At 48.2% G+C, this 19,420-nt stretch overlaps 1 protein-coding gene across 2 annotated transcripts; it reads left to right on the top strand.

The window, feature by feature from the left end:
• The first annotated feature begins 95 nt into the window (after window positions 1-95).
• On the top strand, window positions 96-18,169 carry COTL1 (coactosin like F-actin binding protein 1). 2 transcript variants are annotated; one of them, NM_001166325.2, is made up of 4 exons: window positions 96-280; window positions 461-543; window positions 9,079-9,236; window positions 16,799-18,169. In NM_001166325.2, exons 1-4 carry the CDS (start codon window positions 204-206, stop codon window positions 16,907-16,909), a joined length of 429 nt encoding a protein of 142 aa, NP_001159797.1. In that variant the 5' UTR covers window positions 96-203; the 3' UTR covers window positions 16,910-18,169. The 2 variants fall into 2 exon arrangements, with proteins under 2 accessions (NP_001159797.1, XP_046755491.1); XM_046899535.1 differs by lacking the exon at window positions 96-280 and having other exon boundaries at window positions 498-1,156.
• The last annotated feature ends 1,251 nt before the right edge of the window (window positions 18,170-19,420 follow it).

Below are 19,420 nucleotides of genomic sequence, written 5' to 3'. Positions count from 1 at the left end.
GGGCGAGGGCCGGCTCAGCGCGGGCCATTGGCAGCGGCGGCGCGGCGGGGGCGGGCCGGGAGCGGCAGCGGCCTCTGCTCTGCTCGGCTCGGCTCGGCTCTGCTCGGCTCGGCGCTGCGCGGTGCGGTGCGGCTGCAGCAGCGGCGGAGGGCCCCATCTCCGCGCCGCTCCGCGGCCGCCAGCCCGCTCCCCCGAACGTCCCCATGGCCACCAAAATCGACAAGGAGGCGTGCAGGGAGGCGTACAACCTCGTCAGGGACGATGCCACCGAGGTGAACTGGTAGGTGCACCGCGGTGCCGGCATCTCCTGGACGGGCACCGATGCTCCTCTGTTCCCTGGCTCCTCTTCCCTCTTTCCCCAAGGATGTTTTTTGGAATACCTTCCTCCCCTTCTCCTCTTTTGCCTTCCCAGAGGCTGACTTTTAAGTACCATCTCCCTTCTCTTTTCCCCTTCCCAAAGGGTGACGTTTAAATACAACGGCTCTACGATCGTCCCCGGAGACCAAGGGGTAGACTATGAAACCTTTAAGAGGAAGTGCACAGGTAAGCTCCTTCCCGATGGCTTTGGCACACAGGGAGGGAAAGATGGGAGAAAACGTGGGGGAAATAGAATTGGTGCTGCTTCCCCTGTCCTGCACGGTTGGGTTTCCTGCCGCCACGGAGCGCAACTCCCCGAAGTCCATAGTCCAACCACTCCTTTGTTTCACCCCCAGACTTATGGTCCCTGGGGCTTTTTCCACCCTTTTGCACAGTTTCTCATTGCTTCTCCGCCACCTCCAAGACAAAAGCTTTGACTACCAAGAGTCCCATTGTTCGCCACCGCGTTTTCAAAGCGTGACCTCTTGCCGACGAGCAAAAAACCGTTCCATTTTGGTGCCTAAAAAATGCAGCCATACAGCTTATTTTGCAACGAGTGTATCCTGCACATTGCATTCCTGGTGCTAACGTAGCCTCGTGCTTGCTCAGATCTTTTAAGAAGGTGAAATGTGAGCAGTGGTGCTGCCCCAAACAATGCGCTGCGAACAGTCGGCTGTGGCACTGCACGACCCACCCGTGGGGCTCCGGGTTTTAACGTGGCAGCTGATTGTTCCACTGTCGGATGTGGGTTATCAACGGGAGAAACAAAGCCCGGGGAAAAGCAAAGACAAACAGACAGGTATTTGACTTCATCTGATTGGAACTTTCGACGCCTTTTACAAAAGCTGGCTTTGATTTTGCTCCCAGTAACTTCTGGGGGGTATGGGACAGCTTCTCCCCCGTTTTGGCTGCTGTTTAACAGCACTGGCATGAAGCATTTGTAATGAATTGTAGATTAATGCTGCTCTACTGCTGGCAAAGCTTCCTCACTCCTCTACTGATAGAGGCAGGTAGTAGGTCTATCTGTGGTTTTACGTTATATGTTTGTATTGCAGAGGAGTTGGGTGCTGAACAATCTCTCCCTCCAGGTGTGCAGAGCCCCATGTCCATAGAAATGCCAGTGGGTATTCCGTGGGTCTTCCCCACCCCACGGCTTGGCTGCATTCACTGGGTCAGAGAGAAGGATTTCCCGTGACTTAAGTGAGGGCAGGGTTTGGTCAGTCAAAAAATACCAAAGGAGAAAATATGTTGTAGCCTTTGCACTGCAGTTGCTGATCAGAAGGGTTCAGAACGCTCTGCTCTGACGTTTCCAGCGGGGTCTCACCAGGATTAATACAGCTACTCAATTCCAGCTGTTCTTTGGAGCTCCGCAGGGAAGCTCCAAAACCAAAAATCATCCTTTAGATGATGTCAGAGGAGCTGATGACGTATGTGGCAAAAAACTCCTTCCCACCTTAATGTGCTCTTAATGTGCAACATTAGGATAAAAAAGAGCTGCCAGCACGCAGGGGGACCCAGGGCTCAGTGCTTGTGAAGTTCAGCCCAATGTTATCTCAGCGCTGTTTTCCTGGCAGGTCAACAGCACCAGCATCAGAGCTGTGTTCTCTGTGTCCTCCTGTGGCCGAGATAACTGAGTGTCTCCAGTGTCTCTGGACATCTGAGGCTTGCACAGGAACTTTCCCCATTTATTTCCCCTCCTTGTTTTCCAGGAGCTCATATCTTCATTTTGTCTGGACTGATTTTTGATGTTTTGTCTGGAGTGGGACCTTCCGTAGGAACAGTTCTCATTGTCTCTGCCATAGCATGGGAGTACTTACATTGTGTGGATAAGCAGGAGGAGGGGCTTTGGCAGGGAGCAGTCGCTGGCTGGGCTGGGTTGGATGCATAGAACAACTAATGGAGGCATACATTACACTTTGGAATACGGCCAGTTTTGTTTTCTTGCCATTGCTTGCATGTGACAAACCTTTACAAAACAAGGTATTAAAATAGACAGAGTTTATGGAAACTTTGATCTGTATTAACAAAGTGGCAAGCTGGCCCCACTATTGGAGTGCTCTTACAAAAAGGAATTTGCACACGTTTTAGGCGTAAGCATGGTATGGGAAGAGCTAAGTGAAGGGCATCAGTGGGGTAGAGGTGGCCCATTAGCCTGTGATGTGCAGCTCAGCCCCTTACAGCAGCTGGGTTCCCTTCCTTTCGCTCTTTTCTGATGCACCTGGCAGGGCTGCTCCTTGGCAGATGAGAGGCAGGGAGTTATTTCTAAACCCTCTCTGGAGCACAATCACTGCAGGCCGGGAGAAGCAGGCAGGCTCAGGTCCCAGGCTCCTGCTTTGGTGCTCAAAAGGATCTTCCTCCACCCACGAGTTAAGTGCAGCGCATGCAGAGGGTTCGACCAGGTTTTGGTGCCTCCATCTGTGCAGCCACCCTTTGTCTGGACCACTGGAGTGAGAACAGGGCTCACGCCAGCAGTTGTAGTTTCCTTCCCATCTGGAAGAAAGGTGCCAAATGTTACTATGAAGAAGAGCTGGTTGGAATATTTTTACTGGAACAAAGTCACTAAGAAAGAGTAGGAAGGGCTGGGAACGGCTGCTAGATATGATTCCCTCCTGTTGCTGCATCCCTTCCCTCCTGGTGCTACCTCAGCTCATTTTATGTTTTGCTGGAGGGGAGAAGAGCTGCCACTGATGCAAACAGCTTCAGAAAACATGATTAAAGGATTAAAAAAACCCTGACATCAGAATGAACTTCCTTCCTTGTTTCAAATTCCTGTTTTGTGAAGAACACTGCCCCCAAAGCCACAAAGTGCTGCAGCTGCCTTGGGTAGAAGCTGAGCATAATTTGGTGGTTGAAGGTGAGAGTGTGAGCTGGAAACGCTCAGTGTGCAAAGTGTCACCAAGAGTGCTAATTCATGTGGCACTGAGAGCAAGGTGGCCTTTTGTCCTGGTTTGGAGGACATGGTGGATGTCAGCCTTGTGTGGTGGCACAACCTGGGAGGTGCTGGAGGGGTTTGTTGGTAGCAGTGCTCCTTCCCACTTTTCTTTTCATGCAGACCACAGCCCAGCCCATGACTGAGTCTGTAAGCCTCCTCAGGGAATGAGAGAGGCTGAGGACAAAGGAAAAAGTAAGAATTTGCTTGAAATTGCTTCTTTTAAATAGAGTAGCAGCTGAAAAAGACCACATTAGGAGCCAGCCCTGCAGAGCCCCGTGTTTTGTGGCTGAAGGAAGGCAGTGCAGGTGGGGTTGATCAGTCGTGGGGCTCATCCTGTTCTGCTCTCAGATATGTGTTGCACATGGGAACCATGCTACATGTCCTTTGTACTGGCAGAAAACTTTAAGGTAGTGCGTACTTAAAGTATTTTCATACTGGAAGCATTTCCAGTGCCCTTCTGTTCAAGAAGACAACAGAGACACTTGGGCTGTGAGGCCATAGGCACTGCTTTAGTCTTCTCCGTCCTCCAAAGGCAGCCCAGGAGGTGTGAACACCTCTCCAGCCTTTTCTGAACTAAAGCCATCAGGCGGGTTTAAACCACTGACACACTCAAGTCCTTATTAGGAGATTAGAGGTGGCTGCTGATGGCACTTCCTCCTGCAGTCCTGTGTAACGACCAGCCTACGTGACTGCACTGGCCTTTGGCTGACCCAGAGAGTCTGGAGACCATAAGTTGAGGGCATTAATTGCGTCAGGGTCATTAAACACCGTGTAGACACCCCCTGTGTCTTCTGGCTGCGAACTGTTTTGGTTGGGTTTAGCAGCACAGATTACCTCGGCACTAAACAAGGACTTAATTCAGGGCTTTCGACCCATTTTACTTCACAGTTACAGCTTTTGCCTTTGCAGATGGCTTGGGTCCAGACACAGCTTTAATTTGGTGTTCAGTAGTACGTGGACATGAGTACACTTAAGCAAAACGCTGAGCCGGTGAATTTGAGGCCAGAAGGCCAGATAAGAGTTGGAGGTTATTGTACGGAAGGATGTTAAGGCTCCTGGGCTTTGTTGTTTTGTAAGTTTCATCATTGGGCTGGTGTTGCTGTTGCTGAGAAGAGCAGGATGACTTACAACCAGAGATACCAACGTAAACCACCAGGCAGAAACATCCGCTGCAACTTTCGGGTGCATCAGTAATACCTGACTGCATGGACAGCTGGCTTCACTTCCCACACCACAAAGCAGCAGAGCATTGCATGGCCTCTGTCTGTAGCTTATTTTAATTTCTTTCTTTTTTTCATCCTGTCATTAAGTAGTAGAGAGACGGGAAGACTGTTTCCTCCGTGCCACATGTGAGCACTTGTTTCTCAATGCATCTCTGACAAAAGAAATAATGAGCCTTTTCTTTGGAAAGCCCCAGTGCAGATAAATAATTGCAGTGACAGCATGAAATGGGATCGTTATTCATGTGTCTGAAAAGATCAGACCAAAACCACACTGTGCATTCAGCGCGAGGAAGAACTGAAAATCTTTGGGCTGAAATAAATACCCTATAAAATCGTTCCTGGTTGACACAGAGAATTAGGAAGAAAATAGAAATGGAACTAGCTTCTGGTACAAATGTGTGCTCCTTTGGGCTTATGACAGTTGCCCTATAAGCCTCGGCTGGTATAATTTAGGAGTTAAAATCTGAGACAGAGATCACCACGATTGCACTGGCACCTTAGAGTGGAGGAAAGACCTGTTAAAATGCAGAAGGGGTGATGAATTAATGCACCCCTGCCTTCCTTCAGGGAAGGAGACAAAGCTTAGTGCAAGCCACCGCCAGCATCCTGCCCCCACATGGCAGCAGGTCAGAGAAGGGCTGGCACAGGACCGCGTCCCCAGGCAGCAATGGCTCACCCGATGGGATGCTGCTGGCTGCACAGCAGAGGAAGCAGGAGGAGCTTCCTCCCCATGCACGTGTGTATGCGTGCCCAGCTCAGCCCCTGTGGGTGCCACAGCCACGGGTTGGTGCCCCAGAACGTGCTTGTGTGGTGCAAGGCAGTACTGCAACAGAGATGCACAGGCATCAGTACGTGGACAAAACCAGCATGCTAGAGGTCGGGATGGGTTCTGTCTGCACCTCCAGCCACACAGCTGAAAGGGTGGCCAGAGAGGTGGAAAACTGACAAGTTAATCTCACACGAACCCAACAAAATAAATCCTTCACACAGCCTGTTGTGCACTGTCAGTAACTCCCTGTGGGGAGAGCACAGCTCTTCCCGTGGGCTGCGTGCTCTGTGTCACCCTGATGGAGCAGGCAGGTGAAGCAGCCTGGTCTGCTGGTTGGTGACCCTGCACATAGCAGGGGGGTTGAAACGAGATGATCACTGTGGTCCTTTTCAACCCAGGCCATTCTATGATTCTGTGATGATGTGGATTTCTTTCTTGCAGCTGATAGCTTTGACTGATGAGTCGGTGCATTCTAACCCAATGGGGAATTTTTGTGTAGAGCTGAAACAAAGGGTTCGAGCGGATGAAAAAGAGGAGAATGCCATCAAGGAAATCTCTGCAGCTCCGCATCGAGCTTTGTTTACAGCCAAGGGCAGTTTAATCGGCGTATTTGGGAAATCCTGCCTCGTAAGGGGGTTGGGAGGAAACAATAACTGAAGTTCATTAAGGCATTTGTTGTACTTCTAATTGTTTGCATAGCCCTCTTGCCTTGCTGTGCAACTGCACTTGAGGGAGTAGTGATATCAGTAGGAATTCAGGTTAATTTCTGCTGTGTGTAACTTGTGAGATCTTCTCAAATAAAGCTGCTATTTCCGTTCTACCCAGATCTATTAATAATATCCTTTAATTGCTTCTCTCTGCCCTGAAATTCATGGCTGAGCAATGAGGAAGGTGGTTGTGTAGAGCTAGGCAGGATTTCCTCTTGCAGAGGAAACCTTCTGTCTGTCATTTGTTGGATTCCCTCCACATCCATCAAAAATCCTTTTTTTTTGTGAGAAGAGGAGGGGGTGGGGAGGAGGAATATTAACGCCTTGGGGTTCTGAGCAGAGCCAGCACTGATGGCACCGATGGCTCCCAGCGCAGGGAGGTGATCTGGCAGGGCAGAGCCCATTAACTGTGAAAGAGGGAATCTGGGAGCATAAAAGAAGGCCTGCTTTGATCCCGTTATCGCTCGGAACAAGCTTCAGACTCATTGTGAAACTCAACTGCTTCTGCTCAGGGATTTTGATCAGGAGGGTCACATAACCAGGCTGAGCCGGTGCTAAGACTGCCCGCATCTGTCCTTGTTGTCCTGTTAGGAGAGGAGACAGGCTGATTGCTAAGGGCTCTGATTCACTTTCCCTCGTGGCTTCATCTGCATCTGCTGAATTGCTCCTCGGCCACTGCAGTCACAGACTGGCATGCTGAGTTAAAGCATCGTGTATTGGGAGTCTGTACTGAATACATTGGAAACCTGCCTCAGGCAGGGTAGTGACTCAGAGCCCACATCTAACCTGCAGCTGCTCATTAAACTTACTGGGACTTAACACCATGAGGTAGTTGTTCAGACACCGAGTCCAGGTGTTCTGATAGCCCACATGGAACTGCTGGGTTTGGCTCTGGGTGCTGCCATTGATGGAGCTGCTTTCAGACAGGATGGGAAACTCCATTGAGAAGCAAAACCTGCTGCTTCCAGTGATCCCTGGGTTCGTACTGACAGATAGATCCCTCCTATGTTGCAGTGAGAAAGCACTGCAGGAGAACTTTGGATTCTGCCCATTCATTATATTTTTGCATTATCTTTATTATAAAGGAGTCGATTCCAAAGCAAGCTTCAGGTTCTGTAACAGCCTTTGGTAGAAGGAGCAGGGATCAAAAACCTCCACGCTCAAAGTGGAAAGTGATCAGTCCACGAGAAGGGCTGTGACACAGTTACAGAGCTGTAGGGGACAGGGCTTGGTGACATTAAAGTGCCTTCCAGCCCTGGGTTCCCATAGGAGCCCCAGTACAATTCTTAGCAAAGCGTGACCTCCTTTCCTGTCAGATCTGGGAAAGCAAAGTCTTTTTTCCATAGAACTGTTAACAGTAACGTTTGGGGATTTGCTGTCTCTCTTCACCTTGGGTATTTCCTGGCTGTCGGTTCATTTACGGCTCTAATCAATCTTGGCAAGAGGATTTACTGTCAGGAGCAGGAGTCTCACCGTAGGTTTGGTGCACTCGCCAGTAATAGGGCTTCTGAGAGGGAAGTTTTGTTTGCCTGCTCTATCTGTGCACATGGCTCTTCTAATCTGCCAGAAGATCTATCTGAGTAAGAGCTCTCTTCTTCTTCATTTCAGACCTGAGCTCTTTAGAGGAGTTTGTTTGAAGCACTCCAGCAGGCTCACACACCCCTATGTTAGTCCTCTGTCAGTGGCAAAGAACAGAGAGAGAACAAAGCAGGAGAACACAGGTGTTTGCGTCCTTTTGGACTTCAAAACTTGACAACTGGTGTTTAAGAACCTGAGATCTGCCAGCTTTCAGAGAACGTCCATTTTTTTTCTCCTAGCAGCATATTTTCTGGGGATGAGCAATTCCCAGCTGCTTCTCCCCATTCCCTGGAGCTCCCGGGGCTCTCCTGACTGCTTCTGCAGCATGCTGACCCAAGGGATGGGATTTTGGCACCTGCAGTCCGTGTTCTCACCTGGCAGTAGTCGAGACAGCGAGTCCCTACAAAACACATTGAACTGGTCACAACAAGTGTAACCAGCATGAGCACGATTCTTCTCAAACAGCAAGTCTGTTCTTCTATTTTGAGTCATCTCACTTCATTAAAAAGGTCTTGAGCGCCCTGTAACAGATGCAGTAGCTATGATTAGATATATTCCATGATTGCACAACTGTCCATCTGCTCTGCTTCTCTGCACAGTCCTGGGTAAGGCTCCAGCATCCTGCGTGCCACCGAGGATGGGATAGGATGGATGGCGTCACATGCTTACCAAGTGTCTGTTATCATGCAGGAGTCCAGCAGTCTCAGTGGATGAGCCGCTATGCAATGGAAGTACAAACTCCTGCAGACAAAGAGTGTACAAGGTTTTTACACACAGAGCCAGACTAAATAACTCTCATCTCGCCTGATACGGCAGACACCGGCTGGAAAGCATAGTTCAGGACATTTTTTAAATCCAAGGCCTTTCTCTACAGGGCTTGGGAAAAGCACATCTGGGGAAGCAGTTCCAGATTTGCTTTAGCTCCTTCTTCTCCCCTCCTCTTTCTCTTGCAAGCTCATACTCCAGGTGAGCCAGAAGTGTTGCTGAAGAGAAAGCAGGAAAGGGATCAGATTTGCACAGTGGCCAGTTTCTGGGTATATTTTATAAAATGTGATCCTGATCTGGCTATCCTTTAAGAGACGGGCTGGGAAATCACTTTCTTCTCTTCTTGACCACTGTGACTTAGAGATGAATGATCAGGCTGAATGTGTAACTTGGGTTAGCTCTGGGCTGAACGTGTAACCAGGCTGAGCTCTGTGCTCTCAGGCTGCCTGTTGACTGCATGTTAGCCATTTCCAACCTCATTAGCAGTGCACTAGTGAGGCATGGGCCTTGTTGGCAAAACCAGATTCTTCCCAGTCCTGCTTTGCCAGCAAAGGACACATGAACAGAGCCCCTGCGTTGCCCTTTTAGTCCAGCACAACGCTGTCATAGTGCAGTATCCGTGCTCTGACTTGGTCTTTAATCTGTGAGCAATAGTCTTACTGCAGAAAACAGTGGGGGGGGGGGGGGAGGGAGGGGAGAGAAGTTTCTGGTTTTAATCACCTTATTTCTGTTGCTTTGTCCCTCCAGATGATGTTCGATTGTTTGGCTTCGTCCGATTCACCACCGGTGATGCCATGAGCAAGCGAGTCAAGTTTGCCCTCATCACCTGGATTGGAGAGGATGTCAGCGGCCTGCAGAGAGCCAAAACCGGGACCGACAAGACTCTGGTGAAAGAAGTAGTACAGGTAACCCTTGTCAGCCGGTTCTCATTGCTTTTAGCTCTGCCAGCATCAGCAGGAGGTGAGAGAGGGGAAGCGCTGGGTCACGCTTCATCTTACTGATTAATCCTTTAAAAAGAAGACAGTTTCTTATTGCTTGTCTTCTTACTAAGAGGACTTGACATCTGCCCTTTGAGAACTCAGGCATAAAGAAGCACCTTTGAACTTAAGTTCATCTTAATTATTACCAGAAGAGGGAACATGCGCTTTCCCCGTGTGTTGGCATTAAGATGTTTCCCATCTCTTTCCTTGATAAGAAAATGACATACTATCAAATGGTCGAGAACAAAGCATTATTAAGTTAAGCAAGTACAACTTAACAGAAAGATCTATGTCCATTTTTAAACTTTTCTCTTGAGGCCTTTTGTCTCTGCACAGTGAATTCACGGACACGATCAAATAGAGTCTAAGGTCCCTAGCAGTACCAATTAACCGATAGCTTTTAATAGCTAACTAGGTTTGAACAGTCTTCTGTTTGGCTGTGGGCATATCAGGGAAGAAGAGAAATGTGCTTGGTGCACACCTCGGAAGGACTGCTTGAATTGGATGCCCCAGCAATGTGTCCAAGCTCTGCCAAAGTGAGGGAAAGCAAACAGCTACCAGAGAGAAGTGAAGGGTGGGAGGCTGCAGAGAGCTGCTGTTGGAAAGGCAGAGAAGACGCTCACGTTTAGCACGTGTATTCTGAACAAGTATTTAGAATAAGATTAGCTCTTTCAATGAGACCTAGGGCCAGCTACTCAATTCCTTATTAACTGGTCATTCTTGCTGCACCAGGAGAACAAGCTGAATATTGCTATAATTTCCCTTCATTATTTTGCTCTTGGTGATGTACAGATATCTTCCAGTAGGACCATATAGAGGATGAGAATGAAGCCCCCTCAGTTCATTGGTGTTTTGTGTGATACAGAGGATGTTTAGATAAGAAGCATGAACAATATAACAAAATCTTCTGAAAGAACAACCATGCAGAGGGGCTTATTCTGAAAAGAAACTTCCATACTGATACCTGTGAGACAGGACAGCAAATCTCTGCTCACGTGAAGCAGCTGAAACTGTGTTATTGAAATTGGGGAGGAAATTATAGAGTACTAATGAATGACTCATAGAAGAGTCACTAAGACCAAGATTTTTTAAAAGATGTTTAGACAATTTATTCCTGTTGGGCTGAGTAGCGTTCCCAGATTCTGCTCTAAGATCTGTCCCTTTGGGTCTGCTACGTATTATTTGCAATTCCACTTGTTTAATGTTTGATTAGTAACTTGTGTGAGTTACGAATCCAGTGCAACATGAACCATCCCTGGCTGCTCGTGAGGAGACTTCTTTGTGCAGCAGATAAAAGCTTCCAGTTCTGTGATCTATGGGTGAGACTGGCTGGGCTTACAGAACAACACATCTCCAGTTTGAGAAGTGAAACTTGAAGGGCATTTGCCATCTTGTAATGTTTGCAAAAGCCAACTGTGACCAAAGCACCACTGTGAGAGGAGCCTGCTTTATATTCTGATATGTTGTAGACGCATTGCTGAGCTGCGGCTGAGCTCTGCTCAAAGCTGAACGAAAGCCAGCAAACATTGTTCTTCCACCAAGAGGTTCACAGGGAAAGAGTCAGCTTGAATACCGCCCAGCAAGCAAAACCCACAGCCCTGCATCTGTAGGACAAGGAGAGTTCACACATGGTGATTATTAACCGTCTCCCAGAAGCACCTGCCATAAGGAAAACCTGAGGGATATTAACTGTTGAAGAGTAGATGAGGGGCTTGTGAGCAAAAGGATGCAATATTACAAAGCAAGGAGGGGAGCTGGGTTGCCCTTGCTTTTGTATTCCTTCCCTGGATGGGGGAGCAGGTGCTGGGAAGGCTGTGGGGAGGTGGCTGGGGAGCGGTGCTGCTCGTCAGTGGAGGAGGCTGCCAGGAGATCTCTCAGGAAGAAAGGACAATTGATTTTTAGCTGTAATTACTATACAATTATAGGGATGATATCATCAGGTACAAATAACTGTATTTCCCCTCAACAGTACTAGCTGAGAATCAATTCTTACTTATTTGGGGGTGTCCTTATTGCCTCTTTGATGTTGTTGGCAAGCAGGCTATGCATTTAATGTGTTTATTTTGAATTGCAGAAAAAAATGCATTTTGCATTTAAGGAACACCAAGTAGCACTTTTCACAGCCGTTTATTTTCTCAGATCCAGCCTGTGAGTTGGTCCAAGCAGTTCAGCTACAAAAAGGTTAGAAGTAAGGGCAGGACAGGGAGCAAAACTTCCACCTAAGGGACTTATCTGACAAAACAGCAATGCCAGGATGACTCCAGCTAAAGGGCTTCACTCGTTTGAGTACACAGAGCCACCAGCTGTCATGCCAAGGCTGCACACAGATGCCTGCAGATACCAGCTGAACAGAGGGACTCTGGGCATAATTTCTGCTTGGCTACAAAGGAGATCATCCAAAGCTGGTCTTAAACTCACCTTTAATGTTCCTGGCAGCAAGGACGTCTCTGCCTTTTGCCTTCTTTACGTGCACAAGCCATGGCCAATTCAGCATTAGCTCAAGAGACCCCCTCTGCTTTGAGGACTGTTGTTCTGACCTCCTTTATCCCAGAGACTTGGGAGACACGGACAGGTTGGCCCGAGCCCAGAATTCAAGGCTGTTGTGAGCTGCTCAGTGTGGTTATCAACGCCTGCTGGCACGAGGTGCAATTCAGCCATAAAAATTCCTGCAAGGTCCAACCTGGCAACTGTGGGTTTAAGTACAGGAGAGTCAGGCCTCCCAATAAATGGCCTCATTCACTCTGGGGAGAGGCAGAGGGGTGAGATTGCAGTGCTTTCGTTTGAGTAAGGACAAGCCCAGGCCCCATGGTCGCAGGGCTGGGAGTGGCGGTGCTGCCGTGGAAGGGTTGGGATGGGAAGGCTGAAGAACTGAAAGCAGCGCTTTGTTTCTCTGAGTGTTGCTTCCTCTCCTCGAACTTGTTTCCCTTCACCACTGCACTTCCTACCAGGAGATTTTAACCCTTCATTAAGCAGTGTGGAGCTCTTTTTCCTGACGGGACTGACTTCCCCTGCAGAGCTGTTTGAGCAAAGGGGCTGACCAACCTTTGTCAGTTTGTCTTCCATAACTTTTGCCTCCTCTCTGTTTTCTCCAGCACTCCTACCCCCACAAAATCATGTGCTCTATTATTTGCATAAATCATATTCAAAGTAAAACAGTCCCATTTCTGTGAGCAAGTATTCATGGCATTTTATTCATTATAATTTTTTTTGAGGAATTTGCCTGATTTTAGTGATGTCAACAAGTTTGCTGAATTCCTGCTCTGGAGGTCATGGTCAGATCTCTGTTGCCAGTTTCTCCTTCCTGCTGGGCTCCTCACTGCTCTGATGCTGCTACACCATGATGAAGGACCCACTTGCAGGGTTATTTTGCACTAAGGGCAGATAGACCATATCTAACTCCATGCATGTGCACTGGGTTTCTCATGTTAGTACGATGATCTAAATAGAAAATTATTTAATAGTTTTTTGTTGGTTTTTTTTTACAATCAGAAAATCAAATTTATATGTGGTACTGCTGAGAAGGCAAACTGAATAATTCTTTTTTGGCAGTTTTTCCTCTTCTGGTTTATTGTAATAACCATACCAAGTGGATATGGATGTACATGAACTCCTACTCCTGGTCTAGAGAAGGTGGTGACTTTATCAGTAACAGAAGTAACTTCTTTAAGCAGCCTCCCATCACCCCACATCTGAAACACAGCCCTGTGACTTCCTCAGTGGGATGCAGAATGGGTAGGAAGAATTTGCAGATCAGCTGAAATGCAGTTTCCATTGCTGTGAGGTGTGTTTGCCAGAGGTTAAAGCTGGCTTCTCCCAGTGGCTGGAAATGATGCTGTAAAAGTTGGCAAGGTGTAAAGTGGAAGAGAGGAGTTTTGCTGATGGCTTGGATTCCCATATCTGATTGCAGAACCAGGTTGGGTGCAGCCAGAGCAGCCAGAGTGGAGGGCAGTGGAGCTGTATTGCAGTGTGTGTAACCTGGTGGCTCTCCTTGCACTCAGAAAAGCCCTGCTAGAACATATCTCTGCTGCAGCCATAGCACATTTCTCATTTTCTTACATGACCTCAGGTGTAGGACTCACACTATGCTGGAAAAGAAACATGGATTATGTCAGCTCCTCTATACTGCTTCTGCATGGAAGACAAGATGTCCAATGGATGGGAGCAGTGACATTAAGCGGAGTGAATCTGAGGATTTTGAACATCAGTGGAGGCCACAGCAAGGCCCAGTGTAAATAAAAACAGCAGGAAGCTGTTTGACTACCTGGCACCATCCCTCACTGCTAGGAATCCCTGTATCCATAGCTGATCCAAGGATTTTCCTCCTGGCTGCAGGCCTACCCATGCTGGGATTTATAACAGCCTCCGCAGATCTTTTTGGTACAGTATCCGCACCAAGCAGATTTTCCCTTGGCCAGTTCAGGGAAATTTTATGGCCCCATATGCTAAACATTCAGAGCCTGAATTAGGCAGAAAATCTACTCCACCCTTTTGTTTTCCTCCTTAAAGTTGTCTGGAAGAGAAAGGCTGGACAGACGGTGCTGCACAAGTTTCACACCTCCCAGGGAGGGATGCAGACTCTGCTTTTGTGACCTGGTCTGCATGGTCAGAGCCCTTCCTCTCCGTAGTGGCACATGTGGATGTCACAGCAGACTGCATTGCTCAGCTGTAACCCTCTGCTACTTAGGCACAAAGGGAAGCCAGTGCTAGGTTGGTATATTGAAGAGCCATTTGTAAATCGCACTTTTTATGTCGTGTTCAATGATTTAAGAGGCAAAGCATAGCGCTGTGGTTACCGGCATGTTGTGCAAGTGATAAATGGTGTCATTGTTTCAGTTATCTGCAGGCTGCTGGTGACTGCTGTGAACACAAAGGCTGGGATTCACTTGCAGGGCTTGCTGTGGTTGTAAAAAGCTTGGGGGTAGGGGAAGGAGAAAAGGAAGCAGAGGAGGTGAAATGAAGATGCTTGTCAGCAAAGTGAGGGCTCAAGCATCAGTTATGCACCACGACTTAGGCAGCTACCAGTATTCTGCATTTCACTTGAGAGGCGTTAGATAATGGCATGTGTGAGGGAAGAGACACCACGGACTTTCCTCACCCCTAAGGGAAAGAAGCTCTTAAGGGCATAAGGAAAATCTGGTGGCAGAGCAGAAAGCTTGAAGTCAATGCTGGCATTGCTGCTAGCTACTCAAAGCTCCAATCTTTTGTGCTTTGTCGGAGCCAGTTTGCTGTGATCAGTTATTTATAACTGCAGATGACAGTCACGACGAATAGGGACCATTGCCTGGTTCAGCTAACATCAGACCCAATTAAATCAGCTGGGAGTTGTTTTTTATTCTGGCATTTTCAACAGGGATGAAAAAAAAAGAGTAAACTCTGGTTAAGATGGCCCTTGGCTGGAAAGTGCTGCTGTTGACCCTAAGTGTTTGGTCTCCAATCTGAGAGCCACAGTCTTCTTGCCCTGATGGTACAGGAGTCACCAGATGCTTTCAGCAGTCTTAGACCACTTACATGCTTCCCTTCACCTTATGATTTGTGCCCTGAACAAATCTTCACAAAGCTCAGCCCCAGAGAGCTCAGACACTTCAGAGAGAGGCTGTGGCTGGAGAAAGGTCAAGCACGATCCCAGAATCAGGAGTGCTAGGCAGTAAACTCACCCCAGTCACCTTCTCCCTTGGGGCCAGGCTTGATGGGACGCCATGGTGGGGGAGAGCCAGTGTGAAGAGCCAAAGGAGCCCCTACAGCACCTGCCAACAGAAAGGAATGAACTTGTGTTATTTATAGCAGTGACCCAGATTGCTCTGTGAGGGCACAAATCTGGCACAAGAGATGGCCCCGTCAGCTAAGAGGATATTGAAGAGTGGCTGGGAACATAACCCATCTGGCCAACTGCTGGGGAGAAACTGTTCCAACCTGGTGTGGTGTCCCGGTGGCTCTGACATGAAACAGTGGTTGATATCCATAGGGCATCACCCAGGAATCATCTGGGTAAGTGTCCAGTTGAGAAGGGTCCAGTGTTTGAGTAATTATAATTGCTGGTGCCTATAACATAGCTCCCCTCTGGTCATACATGAGTGGACTTGCAGCCTAATTTCAGACAGCTTAATTCTGCAGACTGGGCACTGAAGGAAACCCTCCCTGCTTTATAGAAGAAGTTTTTCATGGAGCCCTTCTCAGAAAGGTTATGGGCCTGACTCAGCTGTCACTGAAGTCAAGCTAGCACTGAAGCCATGTAGTCCCATACACGATTTTTTTTCCTAGATAAACACTTTATTTCCCATTTCCCCTGAGCTCTGCTAAGACATGGATGAGTGCCTGTAACATCTGTCCATCCTCACACCAGAAAAACTGAACATAGGCTGAAGCAGAGCAGACAAGGCTCCTCCTTGCTGCTATAAGCCTTTTTTTTCCCCCCTAATCAACCCTTCAGCAGTGAGGATTTCCTACGGTGTGAAACAGGATCAGTGCAGCATGGGGTCTAATGGGGAGGGAGCTGTTCTGCTCTCCCTTCCATTCTTCTACCACATGAAAGAGCTGCTGGGACTCTCAAGCTGCATCCTTCTCCACCCCCTCCTTTACCCAACTGCAAACCCAAACAGAGACCCTCGAGACGATACCAAATAAAGAGCTCTCTCATGGCTGAGAGTCTGAAACCAATTAGAAACTCTCTCTGCTATAGGCACTGTGCAGTCCTGGTCACAGAGATCCATTCGGAGAAAGATTTTCTCTGTTCCCAGCCTCACGCAGCAGTGTGCTGCCTAGGGCTTGCCTGGCTCACGTTGTTACAAAGAGCCTTCAAGCAGCCAGTGAGCTGCCCTGCAGTACACAGTGCATTAACAGAGCACGTCCTTAAAGGTCACCTGGGATCATGAGACCACAGAGCACTCTGGAGCCTATTAACAAAGCCTTTCTAGGGCAATATCTTGGTTTTGGCCATGGTGTGAATTAGATAGTTCAAAGGAGAGGTCAGTAAATCTACCGAAGTAGACTTATGTTCTCTTGGTACCATCTGCACGCTGCTCTGCCTTTAATCAAAGCATCGTCCCTCCATCCAGGGGTATGGCACTGCAGTGTGCTGTAGGGCTGGCTTTTTTTTTAGGAGAAGGGCTCCCAAAAAGCACTGGGGCACCAGCAGGACTAGTGACATGGCCAACACCATGCTGAAGGTTTGTGGCAGCTGTCAGCTTGTTAGTTTCCACGGTACTTAGGGAACTTGACCTAACCTTGCTATGCACTTCTTGCTAGGACAAGCTACTGCACAGGGCAGGATTAGCTCTTGCAGCCGGTGCCTGTAGAAGTAGACACATAAAATTGCTCAGTGTTAAGTTGGAAGGGACCCTACAGATCATTGAGCTCCAAGCCCCTGCCGTGGGCTGGCTGCCCAGGGCCCATGCAGCCCGGCCTCCAACACCTCCAGGCACGGAGCATCTTTATACAAGCCCCTGGACAAGCATCCTCTATTTAACAGGCTTTTTCTTTACCTCTTGCAGAACTTTGCCAAAGAATTTGTGATCAGCGACCACAAAGAGCTGGATGAGGACTACATCAAGAACGAGCTGAAGAAGGCCGGGGGGGCTAATTACGATGCACAGACTGAGTAACCACAGGAACCTCCTGGCACCAACACCCGGATCTCCAAGGGAGGGGGAAGGCACAGCAAACTAACACAGCTGAGAGATGAGGCAGCTGAGCCCCCAGCTTTCTGTGTGCACACCTCAGAACTCCCTTTCTCTGAACACAGCGGACTTCTATTTTCCATTCCATCTCATCAAACGTTCCTCTCTGGGGTTCTGTTTTTTTTGTTTCCCCTCTTCCCCCATTTTTTTTTAACTCATAACTCTTTCTATGTTCTCGCATCTGTGGAATTTAGGTTTCGCTCTGCTTTGGTCCATATTCAGCACTGTGTTTGTAGCAGCTTGCCATCCTGTCCTTCTTCATCTGCATGCGTGTATGTATGTATTATTTAGTTGGGCTCAACCTCTGAAGGGAGAAAGTTCTGGGGGAGTTGTGATCATGGATTCTTTTCTTAGTTTTTTCCAGTTGGTTCTCACTGATACTTTTGGGAGTGATGTTTTTGTCTGATTTGGGCTCAGGTTGAACACGAGTTGAGTGCACTCCAACTTTGGTTAAATTGTCTAAGCTTCAGCATCCAGCTCAGAAGTAATCTAGCAGCTTACAAAACAAAGCGAACAAACAGCAAACCTTCATCTCTTAATAAATGGGAATAAATTTGCCTTAAACACTGCTTGACAGTTGCTATGCTACGTGCTACATCTCTACCCCTCCCTCTTAAAAATAAGATCCAGCATGATCCGAATGTGGGGGTTTTGTTCTTTATTGGAGGTATCATGGCACAGTAAACTGGGGGGGGCTTAGAAACGTCTGGACATTTGTTCACTATTTTATGTACTTTGGTCTCTGGGTTTGTATTTGACTTTCCAAATGCTGGGGCTCAGGAGGTGAAACTGAAACATGTAGGTTTCCTTTTGAACGTCTGCATAAATGGCAGCCGCTGAATCCTCGCAGCCTTCTCTGCCTGTGAGCCCATCTTTGCAGCTCAACCCAACAGCCTCAGCGATGTGGGGCCGCAGGCAGTGCCCCCTGCACTGTGACCGAGGGATGGAGCACGGAGCTCTGTCCCAGCCGGGCTGAGACACCCAACAGCGCAGGCTCAGGGATGACCTGGGCACAGTTTGTTTGGTACCAAACTGTCAGTTTGGGGGCTTCTCTGTATGGCTTTCTTTCTTTTATTCCATCCAAGGTAATGGTCCCCAGAATCGTGTGTAGGGGAAAACTGTTGTAGTGAGGCTTGGAAGTCAGCGCTATAAACCCATTATGGAAATAAATGTTTTTCAAGAACAGTTCTCAGAGGCTCTGTTGTTATTCTGCCTTCCCCGCAACAACAACCCTGTATTTAGGAGCTCTCTTAATCCTCGGTGTAGGGCTCTGAGCTCTTGCAATCTCGGTGCTACTGGGAGAATTAAACACTGGCTTAAATGTAAAACGATCCTGGTGCCTACAGCCCTTGCCTGCTCTGAAAGCAAAGAGGTGACCACGGTGCATCTGACACACTTCTCTTCAGCGGCCCTGTGGCTACATTTCCAGCACCAAAATGCCAAGTGGGAATTGTAGTTAGGTCAAAGAGAATTTCACACCCATGCAAAATAACTGTAGAGAGCTTGGGAGCAGATTTGGGAGCAAGAATGACACTTTTGGAGTGAAGTTGGGAAGCTTCCCGCACAGGCTTACATGGGGCATTACCATTCTAGGACCAACCTTACTGAGCTTTGCACTGAAAGGAGGGAAATAATGGTTATTTTAACAGGGCTGACAGCAAAGAGAAGCATAGCGAAAGGGTGAGAGCTTTGCAGAGAGCCTGAGACACTCTGGGGCTTCAGTGCTTCAGTGGCCACAACAAACTTTTACGTGACAGATTGTGGGGTGCATCTGACAATTTCTACACATGATCAAAGACTTGTTTTCTCTGTTGGGGCCATCCAACCCCATGTCCAGGGCTGATAGCCCAATGCTGATAGAGCTGGGAGGGGAGGCACTCCAGTTGCCCCTGCCTCGTGTTTTCTCCCCACTTTGTAGTGGGTGTTCAGAGCGCTCCTGCATGATAACCATCCCATTTGCCTTAGTCAGCCAGGTTCACAGATCCCACATTGCTCTTTAGATTCCCTCTGGGATGTTGTGGCGCACACGGTCCCATCGTGACCACAGTAAGATCAGGCTCACAGTGTGAGCTCAGCAATTGCATAAGGAACATTAGATTGCGGTCAAATGCAAGATTAGCTGTGTCACAAAGAATGCCGTGGGTGCACGCCCAGCCCCAGCCCTGCTCAGAGCACGTGAGCATGTGGCTGCTTTGGAGTACCTGGGGCAAAATCTCAATCAAGAATCTGCTATTCCCCTCTCTCTCTGCAAGTGATTTCTGTAAGAGTAATCTAAACTACAGAAATTAAATGGCTTTGCTTATAAAATGCTGCTGATACTTTGCCAATACCAAATAATTTTTACTTTCCTCAAGAGAGTGCTTATTGGTGGGAAGTCAAACCCTTCCCAAGCCTGCAGTGGGAGCAGCTCAGCGAGCATAGGGCACTGGGCCTGGA

This window comes from Gallus gallus, chromosome 11, assembly GCF_016699485.2.
Source record: "Gallus gallus isolate bGalGal1 chromosome 11, bGalGal1.mat.broiler.GRCg7b, whole genome shotgun sequence".
Taxonomy (NCBI): domain Eukaryota; kingdom Metazoa; phylum Chordata; class Aves; order Galliformes; family Phasianidae; genus Gallus; species Gallus gallus.
The sequence above is the reverse complement of the archived record's forward strand: the minus strand, read 5'-3'. Positions and strand labels throughout refer to the sequence as shown.